Here is a 21,658-nt window from a genome sequence, read left to right as displayed (position 1 = left end):
TCCTCATGAATGTACACATAGCACCCCATACTGACAGAAAAACACAGAATTGTTGACATTGTTGCAGATTTATTAAAAAAGAAAAACTGAAATATCACATGATCCTAAGTATTCAGACCCTTTGCTCAGTATTTAGTAGAAGCCCCCTTTTGATCTAATACAGCCAGGAGTCTTTTTGGGAAAGATGCAACAAGTCTTTCACACCTGGATTTGGGGATCCTCTGCCATTCCTCCTTGCAGATCCTCTCCAGTTCTGTCAGGTTGGATGGTAAACGTTGGTGGACAGCCATTTTTAGGTCTCTCCAGAGATGCTCAATTGGGTTTAAGTCAGGGCTCTGGCTGGGCCATTCAAGAACAGTCACGGAGTTGTTGTGAAGCCACTCCTTCGTTATTTTAGCTGTGTGCTTAGGGTCATTGTCTTGTTGGAAGGTAAACCTTCGGCCCAGTCTGAGGTCCAGAGCACTCTGGAGAAGGTTTTTGTCCAGGATATCCCTGTACTTGGCCGCATTCATCTTTCCTTCGATTGCAACCAGTCTACCTGTCCCTGCTGCTGAAAAACACCCCCACAGCATGATGCTGCCACCACCATGCTTCACTGTTGGGACTGTATTGGACAGGTGATGAGCAGTGCCTGGTTCTCTCCACACATACCACTTAGAATTAAGGCCAAAAAGTTCTATTTTGGTCTCATCAGACCAGAGAATCTTATTTCTCACCATCTTGGAGTCCTTCAGGTGTTTTTTAGCAAACTCCATGCGGGCTTTCATGTGTCTTACACTGAGGAGAGGCTTCCGTCGGGCCACTCTGCCATAAAGCCCCGACTGGTGGAGGGCTGCAGTGATGCTTGACTTTCTACAACTTTCTCCCATCTCCTGACTGCATCTCTGGAGCTCAGCCACAGTGATCTTTGGGTTCTTCTTTACCTCTCTCATCAAGACTCTTCTCCCCCGATAGCTCAGTTTGGCCGGACGGCCAGCTCTAGGAAGGGTTCTGGTCGTCCCAAACGTCTTCCATTTGAGAATTATGGAGGCCACTGTGCTCTTAGGAACCTTAAGTGCAGCAGAAATCTTTTTGTAACCTTGGCCAGATCTGTGCCTTGCCACAATTCTGTCTCTGAGCTCTTCAGGCAGTTCCTTTGACCTCATGATTCTCATTTGCTCTGACATGCATTGTGATCTGGAAGATCTTATATAGACAGGTGTGTGGCTTATCCTAATCAAGTCCAATCAGTATAATAAAACACAGCTGGACTCAAATGAAGGTGTAGATGTTAAATATATGAGTGTCACAGCAAAGGGTCTGAATACTTAGGACCATGTGATATTTCAGTTTTTCTTTTTTAATAAATCTGCAACAATGTCAACAATTCTGTGTTTTTCTGTCAGTATGGGGTGCTATGTGTACATTCATGAGGAAGAAGAATGAACTTAAATGATTTTAGCAAATGGCTGCAATATAACAAAGAGTGAAAAATTTAAGGGGGTCTGAATACTTTCCGTACCCACTGTATATATATATATATATATATATATATATATACACACACACTGTATATATACATACACACACTGTATATATATACACACACTGTATATATACACACACACTGTATATAAATACAATTATATATATATATATATATATATATATATATATATATATATATATATATATATACACACACTGTATATATACACACGCACACAGTATATATATACACACACAGACACACTGTGTATTTAGGATTTTCTTGCAGATTTTAAACAAGCCCAGGTCTCATGTATTTAACCATTCTACTTACAGTAAGCCAAATTCACCACAATGCATGCAACCTGAAGGAGGGACCGCCACTCTCAGTTCCTCTAGTGGGACCCATGTCTAACACCATATTTAACCAGTTCCCACCCAACCTATGGCAATATGATTCCAGCAGAAACCTCTGGTAGATGCCATATGACGTCCTCCCGGATTGCGCCCCGGGCACAACTGTGGGTCCACGCAGCAGCGCAATCTGTCACCGGCTGAGTCCACTGGACATAGCCAATGACTGATCACTGTACCAGCCCGCTGCCGGTGCCAAGTGACCACTGTAACCAATCACAGCAGGTCACATGATAGTTGTAAACAATGGATAGCTTTCTTTCAAGCAATCCATTGTATTTAATTGTGTTGCTAGCTGTGATTGGTCAATGTAATCCCATTGTACAGGCTCTGGCCAATCACAGCTAATCACAACAAAAACAAACTGAATTCATCGATTTTGTGCAGGAAAACGCTTGCAGATAGCAACTAAATTCCTTGCCATATGCAAACATAATGTGTAAAAAAAAAATAAAAATACTGATCACTTTTCCAGAGTAGTGCCATGTTACTATGGTAACATATTGCTATGGTCAAAGTGCGTTAAAAAAAGAAAATTGTAAAATAAAGAACAAAAAATTATATATATTAAATTCAAAACAATGAAAAAAAATTATACATTTTTAGTACTGTCATTAATCAGTGTCCCTAATCACCGCCACACCTGTTATATGAGGACACTGTACTGCACTGGTGACAGTATGTAATAAATAAATAAATACATTTGAATCTGAAATCTCAAACTGATGCGACTGACACAAGCCCAAAGCCCGCTGACATAGGATCTCAGTGTCCTGGCCCTATGGTACTCACACTGGGTTTTTATTGTCCGGAGAATTTCCAATTCGGATCTCAGCACACTTTAACCGTCCCAAACAGCAGTCTGACCGTCCAGAAACCACAACGATATTCACTTTGTATTTCTGTTTCAAGTCTACCTTCCACCAGGGTGACATTTCATTTTCGGTGTGTGTACAGAAGCCATTAGAAAAGTTTTGAATATTCACACCATCAATGGCCTTCTCAGCTGTACTCAATGCATATGTAGGAAAATCATGAGTAGAACTCTGTGAGGCTTCCCCATTTCTGGCGATATTGATGGCTGAAGAAAGAAAAACAAAAACACACTCCATAATTATTCATATTTTATAATGTTCTTCCATTGTTCTAAAGGGGCTTTTCCAAGATAATAACTGTAAATTGCAGTGTCATCAATAATTGAAGTAAGAAATTCTGTACTGTAACCCATTAATTGCCTATGTCATCATGCAATGTTGTTACCCTGGTCATGCCCACATACTGTATGTGCCTATGGGCAGCAGAGGTCACTGCGCGCTCCCAGCACAAAGCTTACAAAAGCAGCTCTCGGTCTCTACTAATGATCGGGAACCAGCGGGACCAGCTATCAATTATGTGACCACTGTGACAGCCAATCACAGTGTAGGAAGAAAGAGTCCCCACACATCGGATGAATCACTGGTATCCAGATATCTCTAAGATCTCTCTAAGGTGGCCGAAACTTGTTGGCCTGAAAATGGTGTTATCAGCTGAAAGGTAAAAAAGGTGCTGATAAGGAGCTGATAATGGCCCTGGGTGACACTGGGGTTGGAGGCACAGCTGTGCAGTGAGGATGACTGGGTTGTTCATGCCCAGTGTTAGTGGCAGCCAGTGCCATCTTAAGAGCATTGGGCCCCAGGAAAGGCAGTGCACTGGGGCCCTGCCTACACAATCACCTACAAGAATAACAATTCTTAATAAAGAATAAAAAAAATAAAATTCAAATTATCTATAAGGTGATATTTATTGGTACAGGAGTGCCAGGCTAATGACAGCTTCCAAGTTCTGTGTATTGCGAGGTTTTCCTCTTATACAAGTTGTAAAAGACTGCTGCTGGACATTTTAAGGAACTCGGCTCCATCTAGTGGCCAAACTGCCACACTGCAGCTTTGTGATTTTCATCAGAAGTTTCTAGATGCCAAACTGCCACACTGCACTTGGTGATATTAATCAGACATTTTTATACTACGATACCCACAATTCAGTTGGAATACCAGGGTGCATTGCTTCATCGCACAGCCTTTTGGGGGAGGCTTTATAAAGGAAGGGAGGAGCCAGGCTCTCTCTCTGGGCTCCCCACACAACAACTAGAAGGAAGCAAGTGCTGTGGGCTGATGCTGCGGACTAGGCCTGAAGCCTGGGCCTGAAGTGACTGAGTGGAAGCATTTCATCTTCAGTAAAGGAGCCTTCCCAGAGAACCCATTGATGCTCTGCAGAGACTGGTGTTGCCCACATCTAACCACAAGCGCGGCTGGTGACAGAAATCGGAGGTGGAGAGCTCCTGAAGAAAGAGGCTGTTTGGTGAGCAGGGCACATGCCCAAATCTGATTCTCGCTTGGAAGAAAGTAATTTTAGCCGGTGCTAACTACACTTCAGATAGTACGCAGTACACTCAGCGGCCTAGTGCACCTTCCAGGAGACTAAGCATTTAAATACAAGTACATAAGGTGTCAGGGGCCTATATATGCACCACTAAGAAGATTCATACGCCCAATTACGCAGTAACATTGCAGGTGATTGTAACCTTTTTTTTCTCACCCTTTTTGAATATATATCCTTACTTTTGGATTACAAATAGCTTGTGCACCAACGATTGCTAGCGAAGATTCCAAACCAAAAGGAAGGAACTGTGTGTGGGATTCAAATAGGTTCTGCCTACCTGATACAAGAGACTAGACGTGTTTAAAGTATAGCCTGAATTGGGTAAAAGAAAGCCTATGAGTTATCTTTTAGTTGCATAAGTATACAAAAATAGCTATCTTAATCATATATTGTTTATTATTGTGTCAATAACTTTATCTTTCTTAGTTGACTCTTGTGATGTCTTTTGGAGTCAACTTGTACTTTAACTCTCAGTAAAGCTACTTTGGTTAAGCAAAAGTCTGTGTGTTGCACCTTGTGTCACCCAGAGGGACTGCGGCTGGAGAAAGGTAACAAGTTATTATTACTTATTGGGGTGATATATCCTGAATTGTGTTCTCCTGTAGCCATTTGGTATTATAGTCCCATTTCGTGTCAGTTGTGCCTAGGGAGGGTTCGAGCCAATTTCAGGGGTTGGTAGGCAGGACGTAGACCCAATAATCTAATCAGCAGCTCCTGCGGGGGTGGTGCTACACGTGGGGGCTCGTCCAGGATATCTACGGTCCTGCAACAGTCCCTCTCAGTGACAAAATCCCTGTTCGCACAGAAATGGACCCTGCCGCTGCAGCCCGGTGGTGCAGAGAAGAAAATGTCCTTATTGGCCATGGTCTGGTGATTGGAATCAAAGGAGAGAACTGGACAGAGGAACAACTACTCTCAGTTCTGAGAACATACTCCAAGGACAGGAAACTTTGGGTGATGGACATGAGGACAGATACCACCAATCAACACACCTACGCATTGTGTGAATGGAAGAAGGGGGTCCCAGATCACTTCAAGGGCACCAGCATAAAAACTATAGATCAAGTAGAGTTATTCCTGATACATCCAGAAGGTTCAGAGGAAGACCCTATACCCACTACTACAAGGGGACTGAGCACAGAAGAAAGTGCCAAAAAGGAGGGATTCAGTGCACCACCTTTGACTACCCTTAGCTCAGAACTATGCGCTGTCCTGGGGGAAATAGTAGCCAAATGAACAAGGATCCTCCAAACTATCTGATGACTGGATACAGGAAGCTCAGGACTTTTTCTGGGAAGCAACCTGTACCTTCAGTGGAAGATGGATTCGAGGAGTGGCTAGATAACGCTACTCAGGCCCTGGAGGAGTGGGAAATAGCAGAACAGTATAAGAAGCAGCGAATCACAGAGAGTTTGAAGGGGCCTGCATTGGAGACCGTACGCAACCTCAAGCTAAGTAAGAAGGATTGTACTGCACAAGACTATCTGGATATTCTACAAGATGTGTTTGGTCGTACAGAAAAGGTTACTGAACTTCTTTACCAACTGGAGCACTGTTACCAGAAGGAAGGAGAAAAACTGTCTGAATTCATCGGGCGTCTGGATAGGATCATACATCAGATTCTGTTAAAAAAAGGGTTGGATCCCCGGAAGGTGGATGAGACTCGAGCACAACAGGTGCTGAGGGTAGCTCAACCTCTAGACCCTATTGCTATACTGTTGCGAACTCGCCAGGACGGTGGCATTCTGGAATACCCTGATCTGATCAGGATGGTCCGGGAAGAAGAGGTCATGTTGGATAACAAAAGGAAGAGCCAAGAACGGGAAACCACCGCCCGAGTTAGAGTGATAAGTGCAGAAGAAGGCGACTCACAAGTTGAGCTCTTAAAGACTCAGGTGTCACAGCTAATAGAAATGGTATCCATCCTGAACAGTCAGGCATCTGCTCTATCCAATAGAAACACAGAAGAGAAGTCCGCTAAACACCCTAGTTCCAGTGTTGAACCAGAACAGAAATCTAGGAGGCCGATAACCTGTTTCAATTGCGGAGGGGTAGGGCATGTCAGAGGAGTATGTCCCAGTCCAGAGGAGGCTGCCTCCAAACACCGAAAGCCAGCGGAAAAACTTCAGAGGGCTCCGGTGAAGGAGTCAACCATGCGCCCAACAGTTTTAATGGACTCCAAGAGATCCCTTAAATTCAAGAGCCACAGTCAGGGAGTAAAGCCCTCTTTAAATGCCTCTCATTCCATGACTTGGGCCGATAAGAGGCGGGAAATCAATGCACATCAGGCCCAGGAGGAGATGAGGCCCAGTAGAAACTCAAAAAGGAAAGGAGTACGGGTGCAGGTAGCTGAGCCCGGCAGAAGGGCTACTCCAAAGGAATTTCCTGTCAAGCTAGTGGGGCCTTCCCCTGTAGTCTCAATCCAAGTGGAAGGAATTTATACAAAGGCTTTACTGGACACAGGAGCCCAGGTGACTCTCCTGTATAGGGATTTCTACGATAGACACCTCAAACATCTGCCCCTGCAGAGGCTGGAAGACCTGGAGATATGGGGTATTGGAACACAAAGTTTTCCCTATGACGGGTATTTGCCAATCAAGTTAACTTTTGACCCCTCCTTGGCCGGGAAAGCCGAAACCTTCGATACTTTAGCAGTGGTATGCCCTCGCCCACCAGGGGCCAATAAGAGTTCCCTCATTATAGGGACCAACACTGACCTAGTCAGGCGATTGCTGACACAACTAGTCCAGGGACAGGATGCCCCAACTCTGAAAGTTCATCCCATGTTAAGGCAGGCCTATCAACGTCTAGGACTGGAACAGAAGGCCCCTGCCGAAGGAGTTGGAAAGATCTGGAAGCTGGATAAAACAGAGAAGGTGTTGCAACCGGGAGAGGTGACCTGCTTGAGGGCTTCTGTCAAGCTCACTTGGAAGCAGCCAGGCCCTTTCATGGTTCTTGAATCAGGCCCATCGGAGGCACAGAAAGGGATAGAAGTGATCCCCGAAGTGATCCCATTGAAGGCATTACAGAAAAGTAATGGGAAGGTTTTGGTGAGTGTCAGAAATACTGCTACTACTCCGGTGAAGGTGCCGGCCAGGGTGCTGTTGGGCCAGGTGACCCCGGCCACCCCAGTTGCCCCATCGGATTTGAAGAGGGAAGATGGGGGCGAAATCACCATAGAGGAGCTCTGCTCTGGAAATACGGCCCTCCCACCGGAATGGAAGAAGAGAGCCAGGGCCCAACTGATTCGATGGAAAGAAATATTCTCTAAAGATGAATTCGATGTGGGGTGTGCAAAGAGTGCCACCCATAATATCCGCCTACATGAAGATAAACCCTTTCGGGAGAGAGTCCGACGGGTTCCCTTGGGTGACTTAGAAGATCTACGGGAGCAGTTGGGGGAACTCAAGAGAACAGGGATTATTTGAGAATCCAGGAGCCCGTACGCTTCTCCAATAGTGGTAGTCCGGAAGAAAACTGGGTCCCTGAGGCTCTGTATCGACTACCGAACACTGAACAGAAGGACTATTCCAGACCAGTATACCACCCCCCGGATTGAAGACGCTTTACAAAGTTTGTCAGGGGCCAAGTGGTTCAGTGTGATGGACTTGAAGAGCGGATACTACCAGATCCCCATGAACCCTGAGGATAGGGAGAAGACAGCCTTCATCACCCCCGTGGGGTTCTTTGAGTTTAACCGCATGCCTCAAGGGTTGTCAGGAGCCCCAGCCACCTTCCAAAGACTGATGGAGAGAACTGTTGGAGATATGAACCTGATAGAGGTACTGGTATACTTGGACGATATTATTGTGTTCGGCAGAACCCTAGAAGAGCATGAAGAGAGGTTGGAAAAGGTCCTAAAGAGGTTATATGAAGAAGGCCTGAAACTTTCTCCGGAGAAGTGCCAGTTTTACCAGTCCTCGGTCCATTACCTGGGTCACATTGTGTCTGCAGAAGGAGTGTCCACCGACCCAGAGAAGCTGGATGCTGTTACTTCCTGGCCGAGGCCCACAAATGTGACTGAGCTCCGATCATTCCTGGGTTTCTGCTCCTATTACAGGAGATTTGTGGAAGGGTTTGCCAAAATTGCCCGACCCCTCAATGAATTGCTCAGAACCGAAGGGGAGATGATGTTCCAGAACCAGTCAAACCAGTGAAACCCGCCATGGGGCCTAGAAAGCCTAAGGAATCTATTCAGGATCAGTGGACCTCGAAATGTGAGGAAGCCTTCATTCAGTTAAAGAAGAGCCTGACCACTGCCCCTGTGTTGGCCTACACAGACCCCTCAAAACCCTACGAACTACATGTCGATGCCAGCAGAGATGGGCTAGGTGGGGTGTTGTACCAGGAGCATGATGGTCACCTGCGGCCCATTGCTTATGTGAGCAGAAGTCTGATACCTTCCGAGAGGAATTACCCCACACACAAGCTCGAATTTCGTGCCTTGAAGTGGGCTGTAGTAGACAAACTGAGAGATTACTTATATGGAGCAGAATTCATAGTCAAAACGGATAATAATCCACTTACCTACCTGCTGACCACTGCCAAACTGGACGCTACAGGACATAGGTGGTTTGCCGCTCTCTCTAGCTTTATGTTCAGTTTAAAATACCGACCAGGAGTTGGGAATAGGGATGCAGACGGCCTCTCCAAAAGGTCTCATGCCCCCAACGATCCTACTGAAGAATGGGCCCACTTGACCTCGGAGGGAGTGCGCCAGTGGCGGCCCGTGCATAGGGGGCGCCAGGGCGCCGCCCCCCCTACCCCTAAAAAAAAAAGAAAAAAAAAAAAACAAAACGAACAAATAAAGTTGTTAAAAAAAAAAAATTGGGTTCGCCGGCCTGAACCCAAGGAACTGGTGGCTGGGGGGGGGGGGTGGGGTTACCTCCCAGAAGAGGCGCCGATTGGCTGCCTTCTGGGGAGGTAGGGGGGTATCCTGGGCGCAAGTCTTTGCGGTTGGACACCCCCACTTTCTGATATCCTGGCTGTGATTGGTCCAGTCTACAGCCTGGACCAATCATCATCCAGGATATCGCTGACGTCGCAATGGGGGCGGTGCCGGTGCGTGCGTCAATCACTCACCGTCACCGCCGCTCAGAGAAGAGGAGAGGCCGCCCGCCGGTTCCCGCCGCCGAGACGACGAGGGAGAAGGACCCGCCGCAGAAGAGGAGGAAGAAGCTGAGCCGCGCCGCCGCCAGGTAAGTTTGAACGGAGCACGCACGCTGACACTCTGCAATCATTGGGGTACAATGCTGACACTCTGCAATCATTGGGGGACAAAGCTGGCACTCTGCAATCATTGGGGTACAATGCTGTGGGCACTCTGCAATCATTGGGGTACAATGCTGTGGGCACTCTGCAATCATTGGGGTACAATGCTGTGGGCACTCTGCAATCATTGGGGGACAATGCTGGCACTCTGCAATCATTGGGGTACAATGCTGTGGGCACTCTGCAATCATTGGGGTACAATGCTGTGGGCACTCTGCAATCATTGCGGTACAATGCTGTGGGCACTCTGCAATCATTGGGGTACAATACTGTGGCACTCTGCAATCATTGGGGTACAATGCTGTGGGCACTCTGCAATCATTGGGGGACAATGCTGTGGGCACTCTGCAATCATTGGGGGACAATGCTGTGGCGCTCTGCAATCATTGGGGTACAATGCTGTGGCGCTCTGCAATCATTGGGGTACAATGCTGTGGGCACTCTGCAATCATTGGGGTACAATGCTGTGGCGCTCTGCAATCATTGGGGGACAATGCTGTGGCGCTCTGCAATCATTGGGGTACAATGCTGTGGGCACTCTGCAATCATTGGGGTACAATGCTGTGGCGGTCTGCAATCATTGGGGTACAATGCTGTGGGCACTCTGCAATCATTGGGGTACAATGCTGTGGGCACTCTGCATTTATTGGGGTACAATGTTGTGGGCACTCTGCAATCATTGGGGGACAATGCTGTGGGCACTCTGCAATCATTGGGGGACAATGCTGTGGCGCTCTGCAATCATTGGGGTACAATGCTGTGGCGCTCTGCAATCATTGGGGTATAATGCTGTGGGCACTCTGCAATCATTGGGGGACAATGCTGTGGGCACTCTGCAATCATTGGGGGACAATGCTGTGGCGCTCTGCAATCATTGGGGGACAATGCTGTGGCGCTCTGCAATCATTGGGGGACAATGCTGTGGCGCTCTGCAATCATTGGGGGACAATGCTGTGGCGCTCTGCAATCATTGGGGGACAATGCTGTGGGCACTCTGCAATCATTGGGGTACAATGCTGTGGGCGCTCTGCATTTATTGGGGTACAATGCTGTGGGCACTCTGCAATCATTGGGGTACAATGCTGTGGCGCTCTGCAATCATTGGGGTACAATGCTGTGGGCACTCTGCAATCATTGGGGTACAATGCTGTGGGCACTCTGCAATCATTGTGGTACAATGCTGTGGGCACTCTGCATTTATTGGGGTACAATGCTGTGGGCACTCTGCAATCATTGGGGGACAATGCTGTGGCGCTCTGCAATCATTGGGGGACAATGCTGTGGCGCTCTGCAATCATTGGGGTACAATGCTGTGGGCACTCTGCAATCATTGGGGTACAATGCTGTGGGCACTCTGCATTTATTGGGGTACAATGCTGTGGGCACTCTGCATTTATTGGGGTACAATGCTGTGGGCACTCTGCAATCATTGGGGGACAATGCTGTGGCGCTCTGCAATCATTGGGGGACAATGCTGTGGGCACTCTGCAATCATTGGGGGACAATGCTGTGGCGCTCTGCAATCATTGGGGGACAATGCTGTGGCGCTCTGCAATCATTGGGGGACAAAGCTGTGGCGCTCTGCAATCATTGGGGGACAATGCTGTGGCGCTCTGCAATCATTGGGGACAATGCTGTGGCGCTCTGCAGTGATTGGGGACAATGCTGTGGCGCTCTGCATTGAAAGGGGCTCGCACGCTGAACTCTGCATTGATGGGGGCACGGAACAGTTGCATTGAAGGGGGCATGCACGCTGAACTCTGCATTGTGGGGGCACAGCACAGTGTTCATTGCATTGAAGGGGGCACAGCACAGTTGCATTGAAGGGGGCATGCACGCTGAACTCTGCATTGTTGGGGCACAGCACAGAGTTCATTGCATTGAAGGGGGCACAGTGTTTATTGCATTGAAGGGGGCACAGCACAGTGTTTATTGCATTGAAGGGGGCACAGCACAGTGTTTATTGCATTGAAGGGGGCACAGCACAGTGTTTATTGCATTGAAGGGGGCACAGCACAGTGTTGCATTGAAGGGGGCATGCACGCTGAACTCTGCATTGTTGGGGCACAGCACAGAGTTCATTGCATTGAAGGGGGCACAGTGTTTATTGCATTGAAGGGGGCACAGAACAGTGTTTATTACATTGAAGGGGGCACAGCACAGTGTTTATTGCATTGAAGGGGCACAGCACAGTGTTCATTGCATTGAAGGGGGCATAGCACAGTGTTTATTGCATTGAAGGGGGCACAGCACAGTGTTTATTGCATTGAAGGGGGCACAGCACAGTGTTCATTGCATTGAAGGGGGCATAGCACAGTGTTTATTGCATTGAAGGTGGCACAGCACAGTGTTTATTGCATTGAAGGGGGCACAGCACATTGTTCATTGCATTGAATGGGGCACAGCACAGTTGCATTGAAGGGGGCATGCACGCTGAACTCTGCATTGTGGGGGCACAGCACAGTGTTCATTGCATTGAAGGGGGCACGCACGCTGAACTCTGTATTGAAGGGGGCATGTACACTGGTCTCTGCATTGAAAGGGGGCATATACCATCTCCTGTACCATGACCTGTGACATGCCTATACCATATCTGTGCCATGGTTGTACCATCACCTGTGCCATGCCTGTACCATCACCTGTGCCATGCCTGTACCATGACTTCAAAGTCACGCAATTTTTTACTGCATTTTTTGACGCGAAGCAATACCTATTACATTTTTCTTTTTGCGCCCCCCCAAAAATTTTGAGCACCAGCCGCCACTGGAGTGCGCGCCCTATGTCAGGGAACGGAATTTTCGATCCAGTGGAGGAGCAAGAGCCGAAGAGATTGGGGTCTTAGCTGCTGGAGTACCCAGGTGTTATTGCAGGGTGACCCAGGTTGAAGAAGAAGGTTTGCCTAGGCTATCAAAAGGGGACTTGAGGAAGGAACAGTTAAAAGACCCTTTGGGGAAACTTTTGCTGAAGGCCATGGAGACTCAGCGCCCTGAGCTGCTTCTAACAGACTCCCCTCGGGAAGCCCGATTGTTGCATAAAGAATGGGACCAGCTACAGATATGCCAAGGGGTGGTCTACCGAAGGGGCCCCTCAGATGATCTGGAAGAGAAGTGGCAACTGTTCCTACCAGCTAAATTCAGGGAAGGAGTCTTGGCTGCTCTCCATGACAATCATGGTCATCTGGGGCCTGAAAGGACTTTCCAACTTGTGAGAGACAGGTTTTACTGGCCCTGTATGCGGAGTGAAGTTGAAGGATAATGTCGTTCTTGTGCTCGCTGCATCCAGAGGAAAACTTTGCCACGTCAAGCAGCCCCAATAGGCCATCTGCAAAGTCAGGGGCCTATGGAACTGGTGTGCATTGATTTCCTTTGCCTGGAGCCTGACTTGAGTGGTCAAGGGAATGTCCTTGTGGTAACAGATCATTTCACCAGATACGCCCAGGCGTTTCCAACAAAAGACCAGAAAGCCACAACTGTGGCCAAAGTATTAGTGGAAAAGTTCTTTGTGCACTATGGTTTACCGCAACGCCTCCATTCAGATCAGGGAAGAGACTTTGAAAGCCGGCTAATTAAGAAGTTGCTAGACTTGTTAGGCATCCAAAAGACTAGGACTACTCCCTACCACCCACAAGGGGATGCTCAGCCTGAACGGTTTAACCGGACTCTTTTGAACATGTTGGGGACCCTGAGCTCAGAAAAGAAACAGCACTGGAGTAAACATGTAGCTGCCATCGTACATGCCTACAATAGTACTGTCAGTGATGTTACAGGATACTCCCCATACCAATTAATGTTCGGGCGGGAGGCTCGGCTGCCAGTGGACTTGGCTTTCGGCATATCACCTGATCACACCTCAGCAGCATCTCACAAGGGGTATGTGGACCAGTTGAGGAAGAGCCTAAAAACGGCCTACGAAAAAGCCCAAGTCTCATCTGATCAACGGGGGCTGAGAAATAAAAGAAACTTTGACCTGAAAATTAGGATCCAGGATTTGCAGCCAGGGGATAAAGTGTTGTTGAGGAACTTGGGTATCCCTGGGAAACACAAGTTGGCTGACCGTTGGAAATCCCAGCCCTATGTCATCTATAAGCAGCTGCCAAACCTTCCTGTGTATAAGATTAGGCCGGAAGGGAGAGTGGGCCCACTGAAGACTTGGCATAGGAACCACCTATTACCTCTCTCAGAAGCAGTTCGCCTACCTCCTGACCCAGTCTCACATGAAGTCCCTTCAACGTCTCAAGGGCACAGGTCAGTTACCAGATCTCAAACAGCGTTTCCAGATGTGAGGGATGGAGATTCTCCAATTGAAGATCTGGAAGATGAAGAGGAGGTACCTGATTGGATGTGGTCATTTCAGTTACCAGAACCCATGACTGCGTACCTGTCTTCATCCGAACTGGTTGAAAGAGGAACCCTTCGGGCAGAAGCTCCTGAATTTGTGCCTTTCCACATGCTTACAGAAGAAGTAGCTGATGGTGAAGATCCTGAGGAGGAGGTTGCACCTTTCTCTGAAGAAGAATTAACTGCTTCTGAAACCCCAGAGTCCAATGCATTGGGACAAGAGGAGGAAGCTCTTGAAGAATCCCCAGGAGCGGCTGGTTCCAGCACTTATAAGATTGTGACTCCCAAAGAACAGAGGGAAAGAAGAGTCATTCACCCACCCACTCGGAAGAAGCTATCTTTACTTCCAAACGATCTCTTGATCAGCCTAGTTCTTCCACCGCGGATTTGGTGGAGGACAACCCTAGCTCACCCCCAGGCACATCTGTACAAGCCACCCAAGTGTCGGGGGTCTGTGAACAGAATTACCTTTCCTTCCCCGACAATTGGTGGGAGGTTCCTATGTCGAACCTGTGTTGTAATATGCAGTTGTTAAGTTTGAACTCTGCTTAAGAAAAGGAAGATGATTCCCTGTTATGCATATGTTAATGTTCTTTTTGTGTACTGCCAACATATGCACTGGAGTACATGCTGTTGTCCTCTTTGGGGACCAAAGTTTCTCAAGTGGGGGGAGTGTGTAGCGAGGTTTTCCTCTTATACAAGTTGTAAAAGACTGCTGCTGGACATTTTAAGGAACTCGGCTCCATCTAGTGGCCAAACTGCCACACTGCAGCTTTGTGATTTTCATCAGAAGTTTCTAGATGCCAAACTGCCACACTGCAGCTTGGTGATATTAATCAGACATTTTTATACTACGATACCCACAATTCAGTTGGAATACCAGGGTGCATTGCTTCATCGCACAGCCTTTTGGGGGAGGCTTTATAAAGGAAGGGAGGAGCCAGGCTCTCTCTCTGGGCTCCCCACACAACAACTAGAAGGAAGCAAGTGCTGTGGGCTGATGCTGCGGACTAGGCCTGAAGCCTGGGCCTGAAGTGACTGAGTGGAAGCATTTCATCTTCAGTAAAGGAGCCTTCCCAGAGAACCCATTGATGCTCTGCAGAGACTGGTGTTGCCCACATCTAACCACAAGCGCGGCTGGTGACAGAAATCGGAGGTGGAGAGCTCCTGAAGAAAGAGGCTGTTTGGTGAGCAGGGCACATGCCCAAATCTGATTCTCACTTGGAAGAAAGTAATTTTAGCCGGTGCTAACTACACTTCAGATAGTACGCAGTACACTCAGCGGCCTAGTGCACCTTCCAGGAGACTAAGCATTTAAATACAAGTACATAAGGTGTCAGGGGCCTATATATGGACCACTAAGAAGATTCATACGCCCAATTACGCAGTAACATTGCGGGTGATTGTAACCTTTTTTTTTCTCACCCTTTTTGAATATATATCCTTACTTTTGGATTACAAATAGCTTGTGCACCAACGATTGCTAGCGAAGATTCCAAACCAAAAGGAAGGAACTGTGTGTGGGATTCAAATAGGTTCTGCCTACCTGATACAAGAGACTAGACGTGTGTAAAGTATAGCCTGAATTGGGTAAAAGAAAGCCTATGAGTTATCTTTTAGTTGCATAAGTATACAAAAATAGCTATCTTAATCATATTGTTTATTATTGTGTCAATAACTTTATCTTTCTTAGTTGACTCTTGTGATGTCTTTTGGAGTCAACTTGTACTTTAACTCTCAGTAAAGCTACTTTGGTTAAGCAAAAGTCTGTGTGTTGCACCTTGTGTCACCCAGAGGGACTGCGGCTGGAGAAAGGTAACAAGTTATTATTACTTATTGGGGTGATATATCCTGAATTGTGTTCTCCTGTAGCCATTTGGTATTATAGTCCCATTTCGTGTCAGTTGTGCCTAGGGAGGGTTCGAACCAATTTCAGGGGTTGGTAGGCAGGACGTAGACCCAATAATCTAATCAGCAGCTCCTGCGGGGGTGGTGCTACATGTGGCTGGGTCCGGTGAACACACACACGGAGGGGAGTCAGGCTCGACTGTCCTGTGTGCACCTGTTCACGGCCCGGGTGGCCTGACAGCAGCGCAGGGCTGATAGGCGCTTGTCACCTGCTAAGTTTGGTGGTGGGACGCACATGAGAATCGGGACTAATGCTTAGCTGGGGCTGGGTTGCCCATTCAGTAAGATGGCCCTGGTGGCAGCACCGCCGGGTGACATTACTCACTGTGCGGCGACCGTGCATGTTCCCCACGGTTAGGACTCAGGAGTCGGGAGCCTACAGAGCTTCATAGAAGAGCGGGCTCTGTCCCTCCTGAATGGATACTGTGCCTACTTCTGGATGGGTACTGTGGCTACCATATTCATTCTAAAGGTGAGCATTGCCGCTGAAGATCTTTCCGACTGCTCTCTTTGGGAAGTTGCAGGATTGACATCCAAACTACTATAATATAAAAAAAAAAATACAAGATTGATTGATTAATTGCTATTTAGAAAGAAATAGCATTCAGTAGTATGTAATACTATATTACTGTAACAACAGGGTAGTGCATGTTTAAAATGTTGTTAGTATAGTAATCACATGTTGTATTTTTTTTTTTAATAATTGTGCAGGATATGTACGTTTTTTTTTATTTTAGTTTTGTATTTATTTTAATTGCTGTTCAATTTTTGTGTGTTACTTTATTAAAGCACTTTTTTACGTTACTGGGTTGTATTTTTGAATACATATTAATTTAAATTCATGATTTTATTTTAAAAAGTTGAATACAATACAATTATATATAAAAATATATATAATTAAAAAAAAAAACTGTCAATTCCAGTTTTAGTTTCGGCCAAGTGTGTCCTGAATTTTCAGCTCCGACACAAAAATGTTAATTTCGGTACACCGCTACTTAGGGCGGACACTATAATTTCTATGCTTGTTGATATCTTACAGGGGTCTCCAAACTATGACCTTACAGTTGTTCAGGAACTACAATTCCCATCATGCCTAGTCATGTCTGTGAATGTCAGAGTCTTACAATGCCTCATGGGACGCGTAGTTCCTCAACAGCTTGAAGGCCGTAGTTTGGAGATCCCTGTCTTACACAATAAATGTGGATACCACTGATTCATCTGGTGTGCCGTGGCACGTTATGTTTGCATTGAGTTTATGAGAAGGGATGACTCAGCTTTGCCTTCGGCGCCCCGAGTTTAAGTTACAGCGGGAAGAAGTAAGTTGGAGTTGAGCTGCTTAGAGCGGACAGTTTGCTGTCAGCCAGTTACAGTGTTTGCATGAGTAGGCAATCCTTCCCACCTCACAGGCATAAAAGGCCATATAAAAAGAAAGGCAAGTGGGAAGCGGTTAGCACTGTGAGGGGCGTGGCAGGAAGATGGTGCCGTGAGGAGGCTCGCTGAGGAGCTCCGTGCTCTCTGCAAAGGCGTCCGCCCGTAATTAGCGGTTGTCCGGCATATCCCTCCCCGGAAACCTCGCGAGACCAGCGGCTCACCTCGGAGCTCACACACCGCCTCTTAGCGCGGGGACATCCGAAGCCGGACGGCGTGCAGCTCCGCAAGCGGGGGTACGAGTGGCGGCGGAGATACACTATTGAAGCCACGAGGGTACCCCCGCGCTAGATCGGATCTTGACTCCGTGACTAGAGCGGCGAGCGGAGGTGGTGGGAGCCTCACAGAGGATTGAGAGTCTCCTAACCTCCAGCATGCCGAAGGAGCCTCTAGCTGTAGAGGAATGAATGGTGGTGGATTTCCCTCAGAGGCGTAAGTAGAGGAGGATACCTGAACAGTGCCCGAGACCAGCTCATGTAAGCTGGAGAAGTGCCCGGTGCGAGGAGCCAAGGCCTGTCGGTCCGGAGCGTGGATATCTCCACATATTTCCTCCGGGGGTCTCGGAGTGGAGGGGTGGAAGAACGCGCTAGTATGGCGCCAAAGCGACCGGCTGCAAACACCGAGGTGGCGGCATAAAAGGACGCTAAATGCACAGGTAACAGCAAGGAAATCCAAGAACAACCTATAGGCGGAAAAAGGGATGAGATATCCACAGTATGTGATGAGTGGCCAACAGCACAGTCTCCATCACCTCAAGCCCTGCAAACGCAACCAGAGAGCTGGAAGGAGATCCTAGCCATGATGCCTACTAAGAAGGACTTGATGGAAATAGCTGCAAATATAGTAAGTTCTTTAACTACTGAAATAACCTCTTTAAAGGGACAGATTAATAAATTGGAGGGCAGGATTGTGGTGGTGGAGAATGGACAAAGTCAGCTAGAGAAGAGAGTGGAACATATTGAGGCTGTTCAGAAATCAATGGCTAATAAATTTATCATGCTACAATTACAACAGGATGACGGGGAGAACAGACAACGGCGGAACAATATACGTCTCAGGGGTCTCTCTGAAGACATCCCAAGTACGGAATTAAGGGGCAAGCTCGGTGAAATATTCAATGGCCTACTGGAACGACCCCTTACAGAGGCCATTGAAATAGACAGAGTCCATAGCAGTGGCGGCTGGTGCTCAAAATTTTTGGGGGGGCGCAAAAAGAAAAATGTAATAGGTATTGCTTCGCGTCAAAAAACGCAGTAAAAAATTGCGTGACTTTGAAGTCATGGTATAGGCATGGCACAGGTGATGGTATAGGCATGGCATAGGTGATGGTACAGGCATGGCACAAGTGATGGTACAGGAGATGGTATAGGCATGGCACAGATATGGTATAGGCATGTCACGGGTCATGGTACAGGAGATGGTATATGCCCCCTTTCAATGTAGTGACCAGCGTACATGCCCCCTTTCAATGCAGAGACCAGTGTACATGCCCCCTTCAATGCAGAGTTCAGCGTGCGTGCCCCCTTCAATGCAATGAACATTGTGCTGTGCCCCCTTCAATGCAATGAACACTGTGCTATGCCCCCTTCAATGCAATAAACACTGTGCTGTGCCCCCCCAATGCAGAGTTCAGCGTGCATGCCCCCTTCAATGCAACTGTGCTGTGCCCCCTTCAATGCAATGAACAATGTGCTGTGCCCCCTTCAATGCAACTATGCTGTGCCCCCTTCAATGCAATGAACAATGTGCTGTGCCCCCACAATGCAGAGTTCAGTGTGTGTGCCCCCTTCAATGCAACTGTGCTGTGCCCCCTTCAATGCAATAAACACTGTGCTGTGCCCCCTTCAATGCAATAAACACTGTTCTGTGCCCCCTTCAATGCAATAAACACTGTTCTGTGCCCCCTTCAATGCAATGAACACTGTGCTGTGCCCCAACAATGCAGAGTTCAGCGTGCATGCCCCCTTCAATGCAATAAACACTGTGCTGTGCCCCCTTCAATGCAATAAACACTGTGCTGTGCCCCCTTCAATGCAATAAACACTGTTCTGTGCCCCCTTCAATGCAATTAACACTGTGATATGCCCCCTTCAATGCAACACTGTGCTGTGCGCCCTTCAATGCAATAAACACTGTGCTGTGCCCCCTTCAATGCAATGAACACTGTGCTGTGCCCCCACAATGCAATAAACACTGTGCTGTGCCCCCTTCAATGCAATAAACACTGTGCTGTGCCCCCACAATGCAGAGTTCAGCGTGCATGCCCCCTTCAATGCAACTGTGCTGTGCCCCCTTCAATGCAATAAACACTGTGCTGTGCCCCCTTCAATGCAATAAACACTGTGCTGTGCCCCCTTCAATGCAATGAACACTGTGCTGTGCCCCCACAATGCAGAATTCAGCGTGCATGCCCCCTTCAATGCAACTGTGCTGTGCCCCCTTCAATGCAACTGTGCTGTGCCCCCTTCAATGCAATGAACAATGTGCTGTGCCCCCTTCAATGCAATAAACACTGTGCTGTGCCCCCTTCAATGCAATAAACACTGTTCTGTGCCCCCACAATGCAGAGTTCAGCGTGCGTGCCCCCTTCAATGCAACTGTTCCGTGCCCCCATCAATGCAGAGTTAAGCGTGCGAGCCCCTTTCAATGCAGAGCGCCACAGCATTGTTCCCAATCACTGCAGAGCGCCACAGCATTGTCCCCAATCACTGCAGAGCGCCACAGCATTGTCCCCAATCACTGCAGAGCGCCACAGCATTGTCCCCAATGATTGCAGAGTGCGCCACAGCATTGTACCCCAATCACTGCAGAGTGCCACAGCATTGTCCCCCAATGATTGCAGAGCGCCACAGCATTGTCCCCCAATGGTTGCAGAGCGCCACAGCATTGTCCCCCAATGGTTGCAGAGCGCCACAGCATTGTCCCCCAATGATTGCAGAGTGCCACAGCATTGTCCCCCAATGATTGCAGAATGCCACAGCATTGTCCCCCAATGATTGCAGAGCGCCACAGCATTGTCCCCCAATGATTGCAGAGCGCCACAGCATTGTCCCCCAATGATTGCAGAGCGCCACAGCATTGTCCCCCAATTATTGCAGAGCGCCACAGCATTGTACCCCAATGATTGCAGAGCGCCACAGCATTGTCCCCCAATGATTGCAGAGTGCCCACAGCATTGTCCCCCATTTATTGCAGAGTGCCACAGCATTGTCCCCCAATTATTGCAGAGCGCCACAGCATTGTCCCCCAATGATTGCAGAGCGCCACAGCATTGTCCCCCAATGATTGCAGAGCGCCACAACATTGTCCCCCAATTATTGCAGAGCGCCCACAGCATTGTCCCCCAATTATTGCAGAGCGCCACAGCATTGTCCCCCAATGATTGCAAAGTGCCCACAGCATTGTCCCCCAGTTATTGCAAAGCGCCACAGCATTGTCCCCCAATGATTGCAGAGCGCCACAGCATTGTTCCCAATCACTGCAGAGCGCCACAGCATTGTCCCCAATCACTGCAGAGCGCCACAGCATTGTCCCCAATCACTGCAGAGCGCCACAGCATTGTCCCCAATGATTGCAGAGCGCCACAGCATTGTCCCCAATGATTGCAGAGTGCGCCACAGCATTGTACCCCAATCACTGCAGAGTGCCACAGCATTGTCCCCAATCACTGCAGAGCGCCACAGCATTGTCCCCAATCACTGCAGAGCGCCACAGCATTGTCCCCAATCACTGCAGAGTGCGCCACAGCATTGTACCCCAATCACTGCAGAGTGCCACAGCATTGTCCCCCAATGATTGCAGAGCGCCACAGCATTGTCCCCCAATGGTTGCAGAGCGCCACAGCATTGTCCCCCAATGGTTGCAGAGCGCCACAGCATTGTCCCCCAATGATTGCAGAGTGCCACAGCATTGTCTCCCAATGATTGCAGAATGCCACAGCATTGTCCCCCAATGATTGCAGAGCACCACAGCATTGTCCCCCAATGATTGCAGAGCGCCACAGCATTGTCCCCCAATTATTGCAGAGCGCCACAGCATTGTACCCCAATGATTGCAGAGCGCCACAGCATTGTCCCCCAATGATTGCAGAGTGCCCACAGCATTGTCCCCCATTTATTGCAGAGTGCCACAGCATTGTCCCCCAATTATTGCAGAGCGCCACAGCATTGTCCCCCAATTATTGCAGAGCGCCACAGCATTGTCCCCCAATGATTGCAGAGCGCCACATCATTGTCCCCCAATGATTGCAGAGCGCCACAACATTGTCCCCCAATTATTGCAGAGCGCCCACAGCATTGTCCCCCAATTATTGCAGAGCGCCACAGCATTGTCCCCCAATGATTGCAAAGTGCCCACAGCATTGTCCCCCAGTTATTGCAAAGCGCCACAGCATTGTCCCCCAATGATTGCAGAGC

At 48.2% G+C, this 21,658-nt stretch overlaps 1 protein-coding gene across 1 annotated transcript in view; it reads right to left on the bottom strand.

Moving 5' to 3' along the window:
* Positions 1–21,658, bottom strand: part of LOC309555556 (pentraxin fusion protein-like) — a gene marked incomplete at its 3' end in the record, with an annotated part of 59,873 nt that overhangs the window by 25,659 nt on the left and 12,556 nt on the right. Inside the window, exon 2 of the mRNA XM_082257619.1 lies at positions 2,674–2,962. Within this exon, the coding sequence (XP_082113745.1) occupies positions 2,674–2,962 (289 nt within the window). The remainder of the gene's footprint in view (positions 1–2,673; positions 2,963–21,658) is intronic.

This window comes from Pelophylax lessonae (assembly GCF_965119305.1).
Source record: "Pelophylax lessonae genome assembly, chromosome: 5".
NCBI classification, from domain to species: domain Eukaryota; kingdom Metazoa; phylum Chordata; class Amphibia; order Anura; family Ranidae; genus Pelophylax; species Pelophylax lessonae.
The sequence above is the reverse complement of the archived record's forward strand: the minus strand, read 5'-3'. Positions and strand labels throughout refer to the sequence as shown.